The sequence below is a fragment of the Octopus bimaculoides genome, chromosome 24 (genome assembly GCF_046866305.1).
Source record: "Octopus bimaculoides isolate indiv1 chromosome 24, ASM4686630v1, whole genome shotgun sequence".
NCBI lineage: Eukaryota > Metazoa > Mollusca > Cephalopoda > Octopoda > Octopodidae > Octopus > Octopus bimaculoides.
The window spans coordinates 22932081-22954580 of record NC_142951.1 but is presented as its reverse complement, the minus strand read 5'-3'; the positions used below and the strand labels follow the sequence as shown (position 1 = coordinate 22954580).

At 35.9% G+C, this 22500-nt stretch overlaps 1 protein-coding gene across 2 annotated transcripts in view; it reads right to left on the bottom strand.

The window, feature by feature from the left end:
* LOC106884340 (receptor-type tyrosine-protein phosphatase R-like) overlaps positions 1–22500 on the bottom strand; it is a 173743-nt gene that overhangs the window by 72726 nt on the left and 78517 nt on the right. For both annotated transcript variants that reach the window (XM_089341521.1, XM_089341522.1), the window contains one exon: positions 4210–4323. In XM_089341521.1, coding sequence (XP_089197647.1) covers positions 4210–4323 — 114 coding nt within the window. The remainder of the gene's footprint in view (positions 1–4209; positions 4324–22500) is intronic.

Below are 22500 nucleotides of genomic sequence, written 5' to 3'. Positions count from 1 at the left end.
TAGGGTCTTATCAGAAACAACTGTTGTGAGACTCTCCAGTTGGATTCTCGAGCAGAATCAACTGAAACTATGGATATTATCCAATAATCTCACTCTTGGTCTCCTGCCAGTCGGCTTGGTTTTGAAGAATTTGTATTGTGGTGTTTTTCCTCTGATGTTCAAATCCCATGACAATACTACTGGAGCTGTGACCACTGAATACAGAGAAATATTGAGGAAGGAATTGTTAGGATGCCAGACAAAAAAATCCTTATGGTATGTTTTTGTCCTTTTATATTCTGAATTTAAATCTTGTTAAGATTTACTTTGCTTGTCAGGTTTTTTAAAAAAAAATGTTTTTGGCTGTAAGTCAATAAAATAAGTATCAGTGAACTTGCCAACCTCTCCAAAATATTATCAGCTATGTCAAGTCAATAATAAAATTCATTATTAATGAGATTTTAATACTATGAACAATTCTCCTCAATTTTATAATGTATATGTAAACAGTAATACGAGTATTGCAAATATATACACTACAGATGAGATGAATATATGTGTATGTGTGTGATATGTATATATATATATATATATATATATATAAATATATGTATGTATACAGTCTTTTGGCCTGCCCTCTTGTGAGTTGCAGCCTTTCCATGCTGTCAGTGACCAGAAAAGCTGCAACTCACAAGAGGGCAGGCCAAAAGACTGAAAAGAATACTAATGATAAACACAAAGAAGAAAGTCTATACATATATACAGGGTACAATGGGTAAATTGTCACCATTATATATATCTAATTTCATGCATGTGCATTGACTGTTTTTGATTTTGTTGACTACACAGTATAGTAGGGTCAGTTGGGTATTGTCTGTGAGCAAAACAGCACCATGATGCAATTCACTCTGCCAGAAATTTGGAAATGACATACTGCACTGCTTGGCATTTGTGCTAGAAGCTTCAATACGAACATTTCAGAGTGTTTGGGTATACTGAGAGTGAAAAAAATCAAACGTCCAGTCAACATCATGCTGTTTGGAGTAATTACTAGTGATGGCAACGTTATGCCTCCATTCATCTTCCCACATGGCCTCAGACTCAACATGGAGGCCTACATCACATGCCTGAAGGAGGTAGTGCTGCCCTTGATCAAGAGGGTGACTGCTAGAAGACCCAATGTCTGGCAACAAGACTCTGCACCATCCCACACAAGCAGGAGAATCTAGTCATGGCTGTCAGACAATTTCTGCGACCACATCACCCCTAACATCTGACCACCTAACTCCTCAAACTGCAACCCCACTTGATTATTATGTGTGGGGTGCAGTTGAGGGTGAGACCAACAAAACTCTTTGTAATACCAAAGATGAACTGAAGGCAAGGATTATGGCAGCATTCACCAACTTAAACAAGGAGACCATCCAGAAGAGTTGCTGGAGATTCCGAAGTTGTCTGGAGTCTGTAGTTGACGCGAATGGTGATTCTATTGAATAAATTTACTCTTTAGTATTTCAAGATACTTTTATGTAATTTTGGTAAATATATCTGTTAAAATGAGATGTCAGTGTTATTTTCCTTTTTGTGTAATTTAGACAACAGTTTATTCACCGTCGCCTGTATATATACATATTTAAGAGATGAGGAATTATTTACATTTGATGGATATGTGTCCTCATTTTGTTTGTTGTTAACACGTTTCGGCTGATATACCCTCCAGCCTTCTTCAGGTGTCTTGGGGAAATTTCGAACCTAGATTCTCATTCCTAAGGTATTTTTTGATGTTGTTGTTATTATTATTATTATTATTATTATTATTATTATTATTATTATTGTTGTTGTTGTTGTTGTTGTTATTCCCACGGGCACATGGCATAGTGGTTAAGAGCACGGGCTACTAACCTCAAGATTCTGAGTTTGATTCCAGGCAGTGACCTGAATAATAATAATAATAATAATAATAATAATAATAATAATAATAATAATAACAACATTGAAAAATACCTTAGGAATGAGAACCCAGGTTCGAAATTTCCCCAAGACACCTGATGAAGGCTGGAGGGTATATCAGCCAAAACGTGTTAACAACAAACAAGATGAGGACAAATATCCGTCAAATGTAAATAATTCCTCATCTCTTAAATATAGAACTGTATTATATATATATATATATATATATATATATATATATATATACACACACACACACACACGCATAGATTTGGCATTAGGAAGAGCATCCAGCCATAGAAACCATGACAAAACAGATATAGAGCAGAGCAGTTCTCTAGCAGGCCAACTCCTGTCAAACCATCTAACCCATGCCAGCATGGAAAAAAGACATTAAATGATGATGATGTTGATCAGACATGTGTGTGTGTATGTGTGTGTGTATGTGTGTGTGTATGTATGTGTGTGTGTGTGTGTGAGAGAGAGCGAAAACCACAACCATCACCCACAAGCAAGTACAACCTGGTGGATTTTATCATGCTTTTTTTAATTGTTTTAGGTACCTAAGTAGTTACTAGTGGACATAGACAGCCTTTCAGTCCTCCCATCCTTTGACCCTGAGGAACATCAAGGACATGACAGCTGCTGCACCAGCACTTGGCTGGTATTCATTTTCAGTGGAGCAGACTGGAACAATATGAAATGATAAGCCTTGTTCAAGGACAAAACACAATGCTCAGTACAGGAATTGAACCCATAACTTCATGATTGAGCCCAACACCCTAACTACTAGATCATGCACCTTCAAACACACATACACAATTGATCAATCCCATCTCTTCTTGTAAAATGTCAGTAGTCATGTAGCTTCTCTACAGCAAGAAACCTGTTCTGCTCTGGCCCCTTCTCTCATACATTTGTTTCTCATCTTCAAGCATAAAGTTACCCCACTACCAGAGTTTGTAGTCTTGCAAGCTGCATGATGGCCTCACTAATGCTGGTGGTATGAAAAAAGTACCCTGTACACAGTGTAAAGTGGTTGGTGTTAGGAAGAGTGTCCAATCATAGAAGCCATGCCAAAAGCTGACTTTGGAGAATGTTGCAGTCCATAGGACCATCAGATCCTGTTAAGCCATCCAACTCATGCCAGCATAGAACATGAATGTTAAATGATGATGATGATTGAATTAGCATGTGAAGCGGCTATTTCACAGGCATGTGTATCCTTAACATAATTCTCAAGTAGAACCAGTGTAATGCAGTGAGACAAAGATGAACCATTGAATTATAGGTACATCTAGCAATGAGTTCAGTAATGAACTTAGCGTTCAGGTAGGAGTTCATCAAAGCTCTGTCCTCAGCTCACTTCTCTTCATTATAGCCAAGCAATAACAGAAGATTTGTTAAACCAGTTGTCTAGCGCTATAGTGAAAGATTAAGATACTGTGAAGTGGGATTGAACCTGAAACCATGTGGTTGTAAAGTGAGCTTCTTAGTCACACAACCATGCCTGTGTTTATGCTCTATACAGTTTCCATCAAGTCAGTTTCATTCACAAAGCATTTGTGAATGAAACAATTCTGAAGCCTTAGTGAAGGCACTCAGCCAGGATGCTATGAGGTGGGATCAAACCTGAGATCTCAATGATTCCAAAACAAACTGTTTAACCACTTGGCCACAACTGTAGTAACATTGCAGAACTGTATGCTATTTGACATTACCAAATGAATCCTCCCTTGTTGATGTTGTTTAGCCATAGGTCAGTCATGATTCAACAGACTAATGAAGCACAAGCCTGAGACAATACAAAGTGGCGGTGTTCCATCACCATTGGAACCAAAAACTTTGAAGAAAAGGAAGAAATCATACGACAGGAGAGAAAGGCTCAACAAAATCAACTTCATCCTCCACTAACATTGCCATAAAGCCAATGCCATCAACTCTTCTATGCAAGAATTGGTCTACAGTGCCATCAATGGCATCACCATAAAGGAATTCTTGGATATGAGACAAAACCAACAGCAACAATGATCAAACACATGTCTATCTGATCAGTTTGATCTTTTATTCAGCCACTGAATATCAAGGACTACATTAGCAAATGTATGTTCTAGTTTTGCAAGACTGTAGGCTGTGATTTAAGGAAGTGTTGTCTCTGTAGTTCTTCTTTTGAAAAAAAAAAAAACATGAAAAAAATTATTTAATGATAAAATCTTTAAGAGATTTTATATGATTATTAAGAGCATATGAAAGATCATTAAATAACAATGGGTAACTTACAGCTACTGTGCTAATTCCAATGTGGCTGCGTGGAATTTTCAATATTTGTGAGAATGCGTTCCTTAATGATTTCAGAAGTGTGTAGTTATGATTCAATGCTGGGTTGTTAGAGCCCTGGAAATAGATTCAAATGAGAAAATAAATATATACATCAACATGGACACGATTCAATGGTTGAAATCAGAAAACAGTAAAAGAACATCTTCCATACATACAAGTTGGCAGAATCATTAGCATGCTGGGCAAAATTCTTTGTGGCATCTCATCTGTCTTAATGATTTAGGAGCAGGCATGGCTGTGTGGTAAAAAGCTTGCTTCCCAATCACATGGTTCCGGGTTTAGTCCCATTCTGTGGCACCTTGGACAATATCACAGGCCCGCTTGTGAAATTAATGTGCAAGTGGCTGAGCACTCTAATGAAATGTGTACCCTTAACATAGTTCTTGGGGGAGATTCAGTGTGACAAGGCTGGCTCTTTGAATTACAGATACAACTCGTTTTTGCCAGCCAAGTGAAGCAGAGCAAGGTGAAATGAAGTGTCTTGCTCAAGGATACAATGTACTGCCAGGAATCGAACTCATGGCCTTATGATCATGAGCTGAATACCCTAACCACTTAGCTACATGCCTCCATTGTGTGTACGTATGTACAGGCATATGTGACACTATAGGTGACACTATAGGTAACACTATAGGTATGCATGTTACTACATATGTGAGTCTGTATGTCTCGACTTTATATATGGTGTATATAAAGTGTGTGTGTGTATGTGTGTGTGTGTATGTATGTAAGTGAGTGTATGTACATGTATACAAATGAATCTGTATAGGTATGCATATCCCTTACATGCGGTGGGGGTGAGTCTGTATCTTTTGACTTATGTAGGTGTACATGCTTGTATTTCCATATATATATATATGTATATATATATATATATATATATATATATATATATATATATACATACACACAGACTTTATTTTTGAATATTCTTAAATTACCAAAAATTGCTTCTAGCAATAATTTCCTAATTAGCCTTGTCTTTTCTGGCTTTATGAAGTCCACTTTCACAACATTGGCGTTGAGACAATTAGTTACACAATCAAGAGCTTCAATAATTATAGGAATAAGTGGAGTTCCATATATATATATATTTTATTTTTTTTACTAATCTTCAATATTATGTTGACATCCAGTGGGGAATTAATTGCTGCAAATGAACACAATTTTCTTCCTCATTTCTGATCATTATATGTATATATATTCTTTTATTTTTTTACTTGTTTCAGTCGTTTGACTGTGGCCATGCTGGAGCACCGCCTTTAGATATTTATCAAATTCAAAGAAGTTATCATTATAAAAATAATGATAAAGTGGCCAGCAAACATAATTCAAATACGCAAAATATATAATAAGATGTCAGGGTACAATAGGTACCTGTTTGCTTGAAAGAGGAGTTAAAATCCGCCAAAACCATGCATCTGTCACTATATTTAAACATGCACGGAAAATATAGCAAACATATTTCTCTGAAATAGTCCTCCCACTTATAAGACACATTTAGTATAATACAAATAAGAACATAAACAGTCGTGGGTGTTTAAATATAGTGAGAGATGCGTGGTTGTGGAGGGTTTTAACTCCTCATTCAAGCAAACTGGTACATATTGTATTCCAACTTTTTATTATATATATATGTGTATATGTATATATATATATGTCCTTGTCCTTGCCTTCGAAATGCGGAATAGATGGAACAGGGACAACTGACGAAGGGTTATACTCTTTATGTTGCATGTCTCGTTGTTCTGTTTTTTTCGTCGTTCGAAAAAAGCTCGTTTTCTGTTTTCATTTCTCATTGTGTTTAACGTTTTTTTTTTATGTCCTGTACCCATATATGCATGTATGTATACATATAGATGTAGGTATGTACATATATGTATGGATATATGTATATGTTTAACCCATGCTAGCATCAAAAGCGGACGTTAAACGAAACGATTATTATATGATCGAACGCCACGCATCCTTTCCCAAGTATATATATATATATATATATATATATATATATACACACATATACATATATATATACATATACATATATATACATATACATATATATACATATACATATATATATATATATACATATATATACATATACATATATATATATATATATATATATATATATATATATGCACACATATATATATACATAAATATATATATATATATATATGCACATATACATATATATATACATATATATATATATATATATATATATATATATATATATATAAATCATCATCATCATCATTGTTTTATGTCTGCTTTCCATGCTAGCATGGGCTGGACAGTTTGACTGAGGACTGGTGAGCCAGAAGGCTGTACCAAGCTCCAATCTAATCTGGCAAAGTTTCTACAGCTGGATGCCCTTCCTAACGCCAACCACTCTGAGAATGTAGTGGGTGCTTTTACGTGCCCACTGGCATGAGGGCCAGTCAGGTGGTACTGGCAACGACCACGCTCAAAAGGTCTTTTTATGTGCTACCTGCACGGGAGCCAGTCTGGCGGGACTGGCAACAACCATGCTCGAATGTTGTTTTTCGTGTGCCGCCAGCACATGTGTCGGCAAAGCGACGACGCTGGCAATGATCACGCTCAAATGGTGCTTTTCACATGTCACTGGCACAGGAGCCAATCTGTGGCCCTGGCATATATATATATATATATATATATATATATATATATATATATATATATATATATATATATATAATAATATATATGTATTTATACACACACACATGCATGAGAGGGTGCTGAAAAATTCCTAGCTTTAAGGGTATTGTGAAAGGCCTGGTTGGAGGCCCAGCCTTCCGAGTTCTTTTACAGGGCTTAGAAAAACTGAAAGTCCATTACAATAAGCATGTAAATCTGAGAGGGGAATACGTTCAATAAAATGATAATCATCTGATACTCTTGTATTTTCTTTTACCCAAAACCAGGAACTTTTCAGCACCCCATCGTGTGTGTGTGTGTGTGTGTGTGTGTGTGTGTGTTTGTCCTCGCGCTCGCTAAAAATGTATTTATTATGGTAGTTTAGCATGAGGCATTCTTGTATAGTAATGCCATGTGGTTGGGAAGCAAGCATCTTACCACACAGCCATTCCTGCACCTATGTATGTATGCATTATTTAAAATATGTATTACATATATATATATATATATATATATATATATATGTAATTTATACTTCCGAAACCGTCAATGGCACCTGTGCCCAGCAGAGTCTTCCTGGCACTTGTGTCGGATGGCATGTGTAAGCACATTCGAGCGAGATCGTTGCCAGTGCCGCCGAACTGGCTCCTGTGCGGGTGGCACGTAAAAGCACCCACTACACTCTTGGAGTGGTTGGCGTTAGGAAGGGCATCCAGCTGTAGAAACTCTGCCAAATCAGATTGGAGCCTGGTGTAGCCATCTGGTTCACCAGTCCTCAGTCAAATCATCCAACCCATGCTAGCATGGAAAGCAGACATTAAACAACGATGATGATGATGATGACAAAGAAAGCATCAGTTGAGTATAGATAGTAATAAGAAATTGAAATGACAAGGGAATAAGAAATCATGTCATGAACTTCATAAGCTTACAACTGTTTCTGCCATAAGATGCAATTCATTGATGGTTGAGTGTTGTGTATTAACCTATAGTTTCATCAGTTTCAGAAATGAAGTGTAATTCTATTTGGGAAAGCATTTACATTTATATATATAGACAAAGAAAAATATTGTCAATGAAAAAGTATAAACATATGTATGGAATGATTTCAGCAGTTTGAAAGGGAGAAGCCTCTCCCAAAAGTGGATTAAGATAAAATTTTATCTGTATATATGCATAAGGACAGGTTTATGAAGAACCTCGAGTATAAAGAAATAAAAAGGAAAACAAGTAGAAATACATCTTGGGAATGGAGCTGGATTGAATGTGAAAGAATCATGGCATTGAGAGAAAGAGAGGATTAAAAAGAGAAGGAGAGAAACAGAACGCAGGTTGAGGGTCAATGAAGATTTTTGTTGCATAAGGATCCTAGCCAGAGTGACAGATTTATAATTAATAGATTAAAAGCAGGGATGGACTGGAGAGACATGTTAAAGATAACAGCAGGTGTGTCCGTGTGTCCTTGTGTATGTGTGTGCATGTGTGGAGAGAGAGAGAGAGAGAGAGAGATGGGGGAGAAAGGTGATACTGACAGATATATATCTTCATACATATACATACACACAGACACACACACGTACACAAGTATATTATATCCATGCACAGAAACATCTACAAACATATTTATATATATGTATGCACATACACACACACACACTCACACAAATTCATACATATATACATTTACAAACACACACACACATATATATATACTCACACATACACTCATATACTCACGCGAGTATACTGATATACATTTACAGGAACATCTCTATATATAAATCAATATATACACATATATACATAGATGCAGATACTTACAAAATAGCTACAGATACACTTCACACCTACATGGACACAAACACACATATAAATACATTGAAATACATGTACACTCACACACACACACTGTCATATTTATCATATTTAACTGATGTCCATCAGTTAAATAACAATAGTAATAAACAAGTGAAGAACGAATATATATGTATATATAGTGTGTGTGTGTGTGTGTGTGTGTGTGTGTGTGTGTTTATTTGGCAAGAAAAGGAGAAAAAAAGACTGTCTTGAAATATAACAATATCTGTTTCTCACAGTTTCACATCAACAATCTTGCAACACAAATTCATAGATGTATATATACACGGATATATACCAATACATAATTATATATATATATATATATATATATAGTCCGCAGATGAGATCCAGAGATTCTCAGAACAGAAGACACTTAGTTGTGCTCAAATATTTCAAACTTAGTCTTCGATGTCTTTACAGGAGATCAATTGCATGGGGTAAATATTTGCTACAAGAGGGATCAAGTCGAGTACATATGGAGGCAATTATGCAGATAAACAAATTAGATATATTAAATGTAACAGTTTGGGTTTGAAATACAAAATATGTATATATGTATACATGCAAAACAAGAGAAAGAAAAAGGTGGAGGCTTTCAGATGATGAATATTTAAGTATAAATATATAGATACTTATATCAAGAGATCCAACTTACATAGAGTACAAACAACAGAGAGAATTAATGAGGTGGAAGAAAGGTGTCATAAGTCCAACAGTTGTTTCTGGGGACTCAGAGATCCATCACAATGTCAGTAGATGTAGTTCATCGCAATATGGAAGCAATCAACGTTGGATAAGATGAGTCTCTATCATCAGGGTAGAGAAGATCATACATTGCAGATCTTAATGCAGAGAATTTCAAAAATGGAATGATCAAATTTGGAGAGCTAGTCGTATTAGAGGGGGGGGGGGGGAAGTAGGAGGGTCGGTGGGGTTATGGGGAGTGTTAAGACAGGAAATGATGAGAAGAGGTAGAGTTAGCTCAGGAAGAGGGAGAGGGTTAATAATGAGGGTATTAAGAGCGGTGGTAGTAGAAGTGGAGAGTTGGGAGGTGAATGGGTGGGGTAGGATAGATAGTATTTGAATGGTAGTGAGTTGTTGTTGAGTTTGTGTCTAGGTGTCAAAGTTTAGGGAAAATGGCTATAGAGTTACAGGAAGTTGCGATAGTGAGAAAAGGAATGGCAGTTATTTGAGGGAGGGAAAGTGTCTAGTTCAATGGCAGAGGCAGATTACTAACGTATGTAGAAAGGCATGACAGAAGATAGAAGGAGGTGGACAGAATGGAGGGTGAGTCGGTGGTCAAGACAGCAGTGGTTAGTACAATAACCACTCGGTGGGTTAGTAATGGAAGAGGAGTATTAGGGTATGCAGAGGTGTATGAGATTGACTAGAGGGAGGTGAATAGAGATGTAAGATCATTTCTACCCTGATAACTGAGGCTTGTCTGATCCAACATTGATTGCTTCCATTATGGCTGCATATTGTGATGAACTACAGCTACCAACAAACATTATGATGGATCTCTGAGCCCCCAGAAACAGCTGTTGGATTTATAACACCTTTCTTCCTCCACTTAAATTTTCTCTGTTGTTTGTATTCTGTGTAAGTTGGATCTATTAATATAAATATCTATATACTTAAAAATTCAACATCTGAAAGTCTCCACTTTTTGCTTTCTCTTGTTTTGCATGTGTACATATATGCATATTTTGTATTTCATAGCCAAACTGTTACATTTAATATATCTAATTTGCTTATCTGCATAATTGCCTCTATATATACATATATACACATATCGCTAGGCTTAAGTGAAATAATAAAATACATGGAAATGATATGTATAAATATATTTGTAATATATAAATATAAATATTATATTAGAGGGAAAATCAAAACCAAGGCAGAACGAGTATCTCAAGTCATTTAGATCAATTTAATGAGGGTAAGGTGAATTTGAAGCCTTACAGCTGTTTCTGGGATAACCCAAGTGGGTGGTTAGCATGTCCGAGCACTGGGTATTCTGTCATCAGAGGCAAGATATGAATATTTTAGACGGGGAAAATTTACAGTTTACAAGGAATAAAATTCACAGTTTATAAGGAATAAAATAGAAGATTAAAGAGTAAAATTAGAAGAATATAGGCAGGAGAATAATGTTCACATGAAGGTACAGGGTTTTAGTTTAAATATCAGGTAAATCCAGGTAATATTTTGGCAAAATATTGCATGGATTTGCCTGGGATTTAAACTTAAAACCTGTACCTTCATGGAAGTACCGACCAACATCCATATACTTTGTAGAAAGATGAGTTGTGAACATTATTCTCCTGCCTATATTCTTCTAACTAATTTTACTCTTTAATCTTCTATTTTATTCCTTATAAACTGTGAATTTTATTCCTTGTAAACTGTAAATTCTCCCTGTCTAAAATATTCATATCTTGTCTCTGATGACCGAATACCCAGTGCACGAACATGCTAACCAACGACTTGGGTTATCCCAGAAACAGCTGTAAGTCTTCAAATTCACCTTACTCAGAACATAACAGCAAACAAAATACTGCTAAGCATTTCGCCCGGTGTGCTAACGTTTCTGCCAGCTCGCCGCCTTTTAGTTTCTGTCCACCAAATCCACTCTTAAGGCTTTGGTTGACCAGCGACTATAATAGAGGCATTTGCTCAAGGTGCCACATATTTGGATAAAATCTGAAACAATTTGGTTGAGAAGTCTGCCAACTAACCAATCAATCTATCTATCTCTCTCTTTCTCATTCTACATATATGCACACACACATACATACATACATACATATATATATATATATATATATATATATATATATATATATATATATATATATATATATATATACAGACACACACACACACACGCATATATATGTTCATAAAACAACTCAATTAGCAACAGAGAGAGAGAGGTGAAGTAATAATAACAATAATGATAATAATAATAATAATTTGAAGAAGAAAAAACAACAACAATGACGACAGCATAAAGGAAAGCAGTTCTTCAAAGAAACGCAAGAAGTGAGAGAGATTGGTTCAAAAGCCGTCAAGACGGACAGAAGTGAGAGAAAAGAGAAACTACCTCAACACACAGACAACATTATTCATTGACAATGATGAGTTGATGTCTCTGTTGCTAGTCTGTTGTGTTAGGAAAGCACAAACAACCTAATAGCAATCAGCTGACATCTAAATGTATATATGCATATATATTTGTGTGTGTTTAAGTAAATATATATGTATGTATATGGATAAATATATATGTATGTGTGTGTATATGAGTATATATGTAATGATATATATATATATATATATATATATATATATATATATATATATATATATATATATATACATACATGTATACAGATACATATACATGCGTGTATGAAATATGTGGTGCGTTTGTGAGTGTATATGTATGTTTGTGTTGTTTGTTTTTTGTGTGTGTGTGTGTGTGTGAGAGAGAGAGAGAGAGAGAGAGAGAGAGCAGTGTGTATGATGTTTCTGTTGAATTCTTCCAAATCCATCCATATTTATTTGTCTGTGAATGTTGATGAGAATTCAGTCAATGAGACAGAAAGAATTATGCAACAGAGACAGAAGAGGTGTGTATATACCTACACATAAGTATTCATGTACATAGATATGTATGTATATATGTATAAATGCCTGCATGTGTACGCATGTACACACACAGATATATATGCAAACATGCGATAGATACATACATAAACACAATCAAATAATTGAAAATATTCCCAATTAAAAAAATATACTCAATGTTAAAAACAAAATTGTTTTATAATATATATGGTTCTTTACAAAATTACCGTTATGTTCTGACTGTCAAAGAATGACAGTCAGAAAATAATGATAAACAGTTTATAAGAAATACCAGATTTTATACACACACAGTGTATGTATACACACATATACATATGGACACACACACACACACATATATATTTATGTGTGTGTGTGTGTGTATATATATATATATATATATATATATATGTGCCGGTGGTACGTAAAAGCACCCACTACACTCTCAGAGTGGTTGGCGTTAGGAAGGGCATCCAGCTGTAGAAACTGCCAAATATATATATATATATATATATATATATATATATAATATATATATGCCCACATCCATGCACACATATCCATTACTGCATTTATGTATTGCCAAGAGAGCATCGTCTCCATAGACATCACCTCCCAGGGTTTGGAGTTCCACCACAATATGTGCAACAAGTATACCCCCAAAAGGGCAGTAACCTGTTCTGAACCCCACGACCCCATGGTAATGACATATTTCAATTTCTAAGGACAAATTCACTGCAGTTACCATAAAGAAAAAATTCTCCCTTATGGTAAAAGATAAAAAAAAATCCATATCTTCCCAGTGTTGCCCCTGTTGGATTCCCAGATGCAGTGTTTCTAGCTCTTTAGCCATTATCAATGGGCTTTAAATCTGCCAAGGTAACCTTGGGCAAATTTAAAGCAGATTGAAAAATGGTTTTAAATCTACCCAGAGTTACCCATCTTCAGTTTTCCTCATTGATAACGGCTAAAGAGCTAGAAATGCTGCGTATGGGAATCTGGCAGGGCAACACTGGGCAGATCATAAGACAGAGTTTTTTTCCCATGGTAACATAGTGAATTTGCCTTTAAAAGGTGAAATATGTCACAAACAAATTGCAATTAACCTAAAGTTCACTTATGCCTAAACACTGCTTGGCAATGATATGGCTGAATTTCTTACAACCTGATAGTCTAACGGTGCAACTCAGTGAATATTGTTGACCATGTTTTAGTTAAGGCTATGACTTTAAATCTGCTCAGAGTTACCTTTCTTAGGTATTTCCAAATGATAATGGCGACAAAGCTAAGAATGCTGAGTTTATTGGTTTCCATGTTTACATGTGTGTGTTCATCTCTCCTAACCTCTTAGTTTGTTCATTTACAACCATCACAATGTCAACACAAGGGCATGTGCACATGCATGCACATGCGGGCATACACATGTGGGCAAGCACATGCACACACAAAGAGTTTCTTTCAGTTTTCATCTAACAAATCCACTAACAAGGCTTTGGTTGGCCTGGGACTCTAGTACAAAGTGCTTGTCTATGGTACTGGGCAGTGGGACTGAACCCCAAACCACATGATTGGGAAGCAGGCCTCTTAACCACACTAACACATCTACACTGAATCAAAAGAAGATTAACAAAGAAATTAGTCTTTGTGTGTGGCAGATGTGCAGGAACAATAGACACACCCAGAACAGAAAGGAAACAAATTTCTTCAAATGCCCAGGTGGATCTTTAGAGGTAGTAGATAAGTTTCCTTACCTAGATGACCAAATTAGCAGACCGCTAGATGACCACTTGCTCTGAGAGTGTAGCTGCTAGTACTAGAACCAGCTAGGAAAAGTTTAGCAGCCTCTGTTGGTAACAAAAGTCTCTCCCTCAGAGTAAAAGACATTGTAAGGTGCTTGTGTAAGAATAGCTATGCTACATGGTGGTGAAATGTGGGCTGTGACTGCAGGGGACATACAAAGGCTTGAAAGAAAGTCAACATGCTCTGATGGATGTGCAAAGTCATTGCACATAACAATATATATCTTGAACTTTTATAATTTACTTGTTTCAGTTATTGGACTGCGGCCATGCTGGAGCACCACCTTTAGTTAAGCAAATCGACCCCAGAGCTTATTCTAAGTAAGCCTAGTACTTATTTTATCAGTCTCTTTTGCCAAACCGCTAAGTTACGGGGGACGTAAACACACCAGCATCAGTTGTCAAGCGATGTTGGGGGAACACACACAGACACACAAACATACATATACATATATATACAAATATGATGGGCTTATTCCAGTTTCCATCTTTCAAATCCACTCACAAGGCTTTGGTTGGCCCGAGGCTATAGTAGAAGACACTTGTTCAAGGTGCCATGCAGTGGGACTGAACCCAGGACCATGTGGTTGATAAGCAAGTTACTTACCACACAGCCACTCCTGCACCTATCTTCAACTTTTATAATTTACTTGTTTCAGTCATTGGACTGCAGCCATGCTGGGGTACCATCTTGAAGGGTTTAGTCAAACAAATTGCTCCCAATACTTATTTTTAAAGCCTGTTAATTAATCTATCAGTCTCTTTCGTCAAACTGTTAGGTTATGGGAATGTAGACAAGGCAATATTGGTAGCCAAGCAGTGGTGGGAGACAAACACATACAGAAACACACACATACACTCAAAAAAGCTTCTTTCAGTTTCTGTCTACCAAATCCACTCAAACGGCTTTGATTGGCCCAAGGTGCAATGCAGGGGGACTGATCCCAGAACCATGCGGTTGTAAAGCAAACTCCTTATCACACAGCCATGCCTGTGCCTAAATCTTACCATACAGGTTTCAAATTTGGGCACAAGGCCAGAAATTTTGGAGGTGGGAGTAAGCTGATTATCTCAACCCCAGTATTTAACTGGTACTTATTTTATCAACTCCAAAAGGATGAAAAGTAAAGTTAACCTTGGTGGAATTTGAACTCAGTGACACAGCCATGCACAATACACATATATTATGTGTGTATGCGTGTGTCTATATATATACACACACACACATACATACAAACACACAGATAAAACAAAAACAAAACAAAATAAAAGGTGAATTTTAGCAATTTATCAAATTATGTTGGTGGAATTATTCAGAAAAAGCTATTAATTATGGAGCACGGCACTTAATTAGTGGTTTGAGAGCATTAATTAATTAGTTCTATATAGCGATGTATAGTTAGCCTTGCTCTAAAATAATTAGTGCAGAGGGAGGGAAAGAGTGGAAGAGTTAAGTGGTTAAAACGAGGAGGAGGAGGAGGGAAACATGCAAGCATGATAACGAAAGGGTTAACCAACCCCTTCTTACATTGCAGGCTTTCTTTCAGTTCCAATGTAGTTGGAATTAGTGGGGATAATGTTGGGGTAGGGGTGAAGTGGTGGTAGTGGTGGTGGTTGGGGAGGGCTGCCTCCTCTTTTTCTGTCTCTTCCTCTTTCTTCCTCTCTCTCTCCTTATATGTTGTTGTTGTCGCTGTATATGCATAGGTCAGTCCTGATCCTGCAAACCTATTATCAAATGCATTCCAGTCATAAACCCATCCCATAGATTATTCAGACACAGTGTATCAAGGACTAAATTATCCAATGTGCCCTTCCTTTTTTATGACAGTCATGTGAGATTACATGTGCATGTGTGTGTGTAATTGTGGATTCTTTTGATCATTTGATCAAAGGAATCCTTAATTAAAAAAACAAGTCAGGGCTAATACCTAACAGAATATGTTGAATTTATTTAATGTCCCTTCACACAATTGCCATTTCTATCCTCTGATATTATATTTCAGAAAAGTAGACTGCTTATAAGAAACATTAATACTTTGTGTGTATTGTGTGTGTGTGGATACACACACACACACACAGAGTAAAACATGGGCTGTGACTGCTGGGGACATGCATAGGCTTGAAAGAAATGAAGTGAGTATGCTCTGCTGGATGTGTAATGTTAGTGTGCATACAAGACAGAGTGTAAGTGCCCTGAGAGAAAAGTTGGACGTAAGAAGCATCAGATGTGATGTGCAAGAGAGACGACTGCATTGGTATGGTCATGTGTTACGTATGGATGAGGTCAACTGTGTGAAGAAGTGTCACACCCTAAAAGTAGAGGGAACCTGGGGAAGAGGTAGATCCAAGAAGACCTGGGATGAGGTGGTGAAGCACGACCTTCAAATGTTGGGCCTCACAGAGGCAATGACAAGTGACCAAGACCTTTGGCGATATGCTGTGCTTGAGAAGACCTGGCAAGCCAAGTGAGATCATAGCAGCGGCCTATGCCAGTGTCGCATAACCAGTCCATTTAAGAGTACCTTTCAACTGTCAGGCAATATGCTGTGCTTGCAAAGACCTGTTGAGTCAAGAGAAATTGTTGTCGTGGCCAATGCCAGTACTGCCTGACTGGCCCCTGTGCCAGTGGCACATAACAAGCACCCACTACACTCTTGAAGTGGTTGGCATTAGGAAGGGCATCCAGCTGTAGTCTCATAGACTTTGGAATATTTTATTAAATTGTTCTGCACCAGCTGCATTAATTGCCGTTTCTGCAATCAAGGAGTACAGGGTTCTTAGTTTTCTTGCTTTTGTTTCTTTCTTTTTTGCATCAACTTTTTTCAAGTTTTTCTTCTTATTTTTCACTGTCCAGCATCCAGGTTTTTAAAAAATATCCAATGTATAACCAGAGTCTGAAAGATTGCTTGAAGATACATGGTGTGTTTAATAAATCTGCCTATCTAAAGTATCGTAAAAGCATGAAACTATTAGTAGCTCTTTCATAGTGTGTAATAAATTGTTGCATTTAAGCAGAGAATCACAAATGGAAATGCAGTCCATTAAATTTTTTCCATTAAATTTTTTCCATTAAATTCTGAGGCACCCAAAAGCCATAAGTGATTCATGTATCCAAGTGTTTTTAAATGCTTTATAATGCTCCAATGAGATATGTGGAGAATTACTGTGGTGTCCTATGTTTCTGATTAGTATTTCAATTTGATCATCAACAACAACAGAACGCCTGCCAGAACATTCACGGTCATCCAAATCAAAGTTTTCACTCTTAAACCGAGTAAGCCAGTCCTTAAACACAGTCCAATCAGCTATGACATCATCTCCATAAACTGCACATCTCTCTTTTGCTGGTTGTACAGCATTTTAACTTTTATGGAAATAAAAGAGCATAAAATGATAAAATTGTTTCTTTACTTTCCTCCATTTTCGCATTTAATGTAAAAACAGTAGAAATAAACTAACTATAAAGCAATCATATAGAAAGATGTGCTGAAATGCCACCTTTCAGAAAATATGTGTTGTAAGCTTCTGTCACATGAGAAATCAAAACATGAGGTTTAAACACTAACAATGGAAAATGATACAAACTTTTTTTCCAACCCAATATGCCAGAATGGAAGATGGATGTTTAAAATGATGATGATAATGATATACATACACACATATGTAATATGTGTGTGTACATATATATATATATGTATATGCATGAGGGAGTTCCTGGATTTGGGTAAAAGAAAATACAGGAAGATTGGTTAATTATGATTTTATTCAATATATTCCCCTCTCAAGTTCACACACTTATTGCAGCGGTCCTTCAGTTTTTCTAAGCCCTATAAAAGAACTTGGAAGGTTGGGCCTCCAATCAGGCCTTTTGTGATACCCTTAAAGCCAGGAACTTTCTACCACCCCCTCGTATGTTATATACATGCACAAACAGGCTTCTTTTAGTTTCTGTCTAGCAAATTAGCAAATCCACTGACAAGGGTTTGGTCAACCCAGGGTTATAGTAGAAGACACTTGCCCAAAGTGTTGTGCAATAGAACTGAACCCAAATCCACAAGGCTGCGAAGTAGGCTTCTTAACCACATACCAACACCTGACTCTGCGTGTATGTGTGTGTGTGTGTGTATATAAACATATATGTATGTATGTATGTATGTATAGTTGAAATTTACAGGAAAACAAAAGACAAAGACAGGTGTATTAACAACAAACAGGTGTATTAGTTTAACACTCGGGAAGGAGAGAAAGTCTTTTACGTTTCGTGCCTACGCTCTTCAGCAGAAAGGAACACAAGGAAATAAACAGAGAGAGAATAGAAAAACTTTTGGAGCTTGCCGTCAATCATGGCAGCTATATATATATATATATATATATATATATATATACATATATATATATATATATATATATATATATATATATATATATATATATGTATGTATATATATAGGAAACAGTGGCACAACAAGGTACCAATTTTTGCTGGAAATAATAGTTGATAACCGTTCAATGAAAATTTTTTATATTCTCTGCCCACACACATCTTTGCATCTATACATTCAGTGAAGCTTTACCTAGCGTCAAACGGTTATTGACTGCTATTTCCAGCAAAAATTGGTACCTTGTTGTGCCACTATCTCCTACTTATACTTCTACCCATGGTGCTTTATTTCACTAGAAAATAATATTATTGTATTGTAATAATATTTATATTTTCATATATATAGATGTGTGTATACATATATATATGCATATACGTGTATACATGTGTGTGTGTGTATATATATATATATATATATATATATATACATATACACACACACACACACACACACATATATATATATATATATATATATATATATAGAAAGAGAAGGAGAGAAAGGGAGGAGATATTGAGAGAAGAACAGGAATTAACTAATCACTTTAATTGGCTTACAGCTGTTTCTGCTATCAGTAAAAGTGCACCCAGAGTGGAGTATGGATGCAACGTCTGAGCTATTTGAATGAAGTGTTATTTCTATTGCAGAAAAAAATTTAAATATATATATAGTTGGCTACAAGTGTCTTGTACTATAGCCTTGTGAGTGGATTTGGTAGACGGAAACTAAAAGAAGCCCATTGTGTATATATATACATATGGGAGAATTTACGAAAAAAACAACAGACGAAGACAGGTGGTGTAAACAACGAATGGATGTATTAGTTTAATGCTCAGGAATAGAGAAAGTCTTTGACGATTCGAGCCTACGCTCTTCAACTGAAAGGAACACAGAAAGAAACAAGGAGAAAAAAATATATAAATGTAGTGGTCAGCGATCTATCATGGCGACTCATATATATATATATATATATATATATATATATATATATGAGCGTGTGAGTGTGTGTGTCTTTGTGTCTCTATCTCCAACTATGGCTTGACAGCCGGTGTTGGCATGGTTACATTCCTGTAACTTAGCAGTTTAGCAAAAAAGACCAATAGAATAAGTAGCATGCTTAAAAAAAGGAAAAGGACTGGAATCAGTTCATTTGATTAAAAATTCTTCAAGGCCCTAGCATGGCAGCAGTCTAATGAGTGAAACAATAAAAGATAGAAGACAGTTGGGCACATCAAGACACACATATAATGCAGTTATATTACTCAGAGACAAGTATGTAAGTAGTTAAGGAGAATAAAAAAGACACGTATATAAACATATATATATATATATATATATATATATATATATATATATATACTTGACTATCCAGATTTTCTCTTATTGTTTCTTAGATTACCCACCCCACCGATTTGACTCCTTTTATGTTTTACTTTATTTTAGTTTTATTTTTGTATGAATATCTGTATTATTTTTTCTTAGTATTTTATATTCCTATTTTATTTTATATTATTATTTCATTTTTGTTATGTTTTTTTGTTGTATTGTTTTTAACCACCAACTTAACACTACACACTGAATTGTGGCAAGGTATGGACGGATTCCGGAGTACCGAGAAAATTATGTATAAATATATCAAATTAAGAATTCTACGAGGTATGGTACTATGCAAAATACCAAACGGAACCTCACCTCTTATATCTCATCTTTCTTCCTCCTTTAACGCCTATGTGATATAATTCTTGGGAGAGAATACATACATTTGCGGCTGAAGATAGCTTTATATTGTCAATTATACACTGATGTAACAACTATAAAGCTTGAAACACGTGTACCGCAGAATCCTTTGTGTTTTTGTTTTTATTTTTGCATTTACAATTTATTCATTCACCTCAACCACGAGCTGGCATACAATGGTGCTTACAATTGTCAAGTATTACCTCTAACATTTACTTTATATATATATATATATATACACATACATATATATATATATATTATCATCATCATCATCATCATCATCATCCCTTAGTGTCTGTTTTCTGTGCTGGCATGGGTTGGATGGTTTGATCAGAGCTGGCAAACAGGAGAGCTGCACCAGGTTCCAGCTTGATTTGGCTTGGTGTCTATGGCTGGATGCCCTTCCTAACACCAACCACTTTACAAAGTGTGCTGGGTGCTTTTTTATGTGGCACTGGAACAGGGCTCTTGCAGGCCTATTCTCTCCACCAGGGGGAGCAGCATTAACACTTCAGCCATACATAAATATAAATGCCCACACACACGTCTATCTATCTGTCTGTCTGTACATATATCTGTATGTATGTATGTATGTATGTATCTATGTAGCTAGGTAAGTAGGTATACAAATGTATATCAATACATATTTATAGATCAACACATATAATTTGACGCTTACAAATATCTAGGTAAACTCAGATATAAGAACTTGGAACACAGATATATTAAAACTGTCATCCCCACAAGATATATTCAATAATCTAGAATTGTTATTGTGGTGGCTTTTGTGTTTATTTCAGAGAATAGGTGCCTGAATATGAGGGTATATAGATACTGAGATCTATATACTTGCTAAAATATAGATATGCAGGGCAGGGAATCATCAATTAGTAATAAAATTAATAATTAACAATTCTGCCGGGTAGCTCAGTATGAAAAAACCTTCTTCGGTAAAAAATTTATAAACATAAATATATAGGGATTGACCTGAAGGTTTTTTCATACTGAGCTACCCGGCAGAATTGTTAATTATTAATTTTATTACTAATTGATGATTCCCTGCCCTGCATATCTATATTTTAATAATAACTCTAAGGTGGATGGTTATACCGCGGGAATTCGTACGAGTCTCTTTCCTAAGCGGGACTATTTCTGATACACACTGAATTGAAATTCATTAGGGCGAGAGATTTTGAACTTACTGGCCGATAAATTTCTTAACGTCTTCCTCACATGGTATTGATGTTCACATGGTCAAAATTAACGTGAGTTATTTAGACATTAACAAATTTATTAGAATATTTAGCTGAAGATCAGAATAGAGTATTATGTACTCTTAACTGTGAAACAATTGTACTAAATTAACTAAAGGCAAGTGTTTTTTACTCTTCTCTATTGTTTTTTGTTCTGTGTGTATCAAAAATATCGCTATCAATCTGGAGTAATAATTTGTAGTTTTGAAATCAGTAGTTCTTTGACTGCTATTTCTGAATTCTCAGTATGTTGGAGAAGCAGGTTACTGTCAATCCCTATATATTTATGTTTATACTTGCTAAAATATGTAAATATACACACATATATATACACTGGCACTCTGTTAGTTATGATGATGAATATTCTGGTCGATTTGATCAACCAAACAGCTTGCTTGTGAAATTAATGTGCAAGTGGCTGAGCACACCACAGACATACTCTCTTTTTCTTTTACTCTCTTTTACTTATTTCAGTCATTTGACTGCGGCCATGCTAGAGCACTGCCTTTAGTCGAGCAAATAAACCCCAGGACTTATTCTTTGTAAGCCTAGTACTTATTCTATCGGTCTCTTTTGCCGATCCGCTAAGTTACGGGGACGCAAACACACAAGCATTGGTTGTCAAGCGATAGCAGGGGGACAAACACAGACACACATACATATATATATATATATATATATATATACATATATATATATATATATATACATATATATATATATACGATGAGCTTCTTTCAGTTTCCATCTACCAAATCCACTCACAAGACTTAGGTCAGCCTGACGCTATAGTAGAAGACACTTGCCCAAGGTGCCAAGCAGTGGGACTGAACCCGGAACCATGTGGTTGTTAAGCAAGCTACTTACCACACAACCACTCCTATGCCTAAGTGT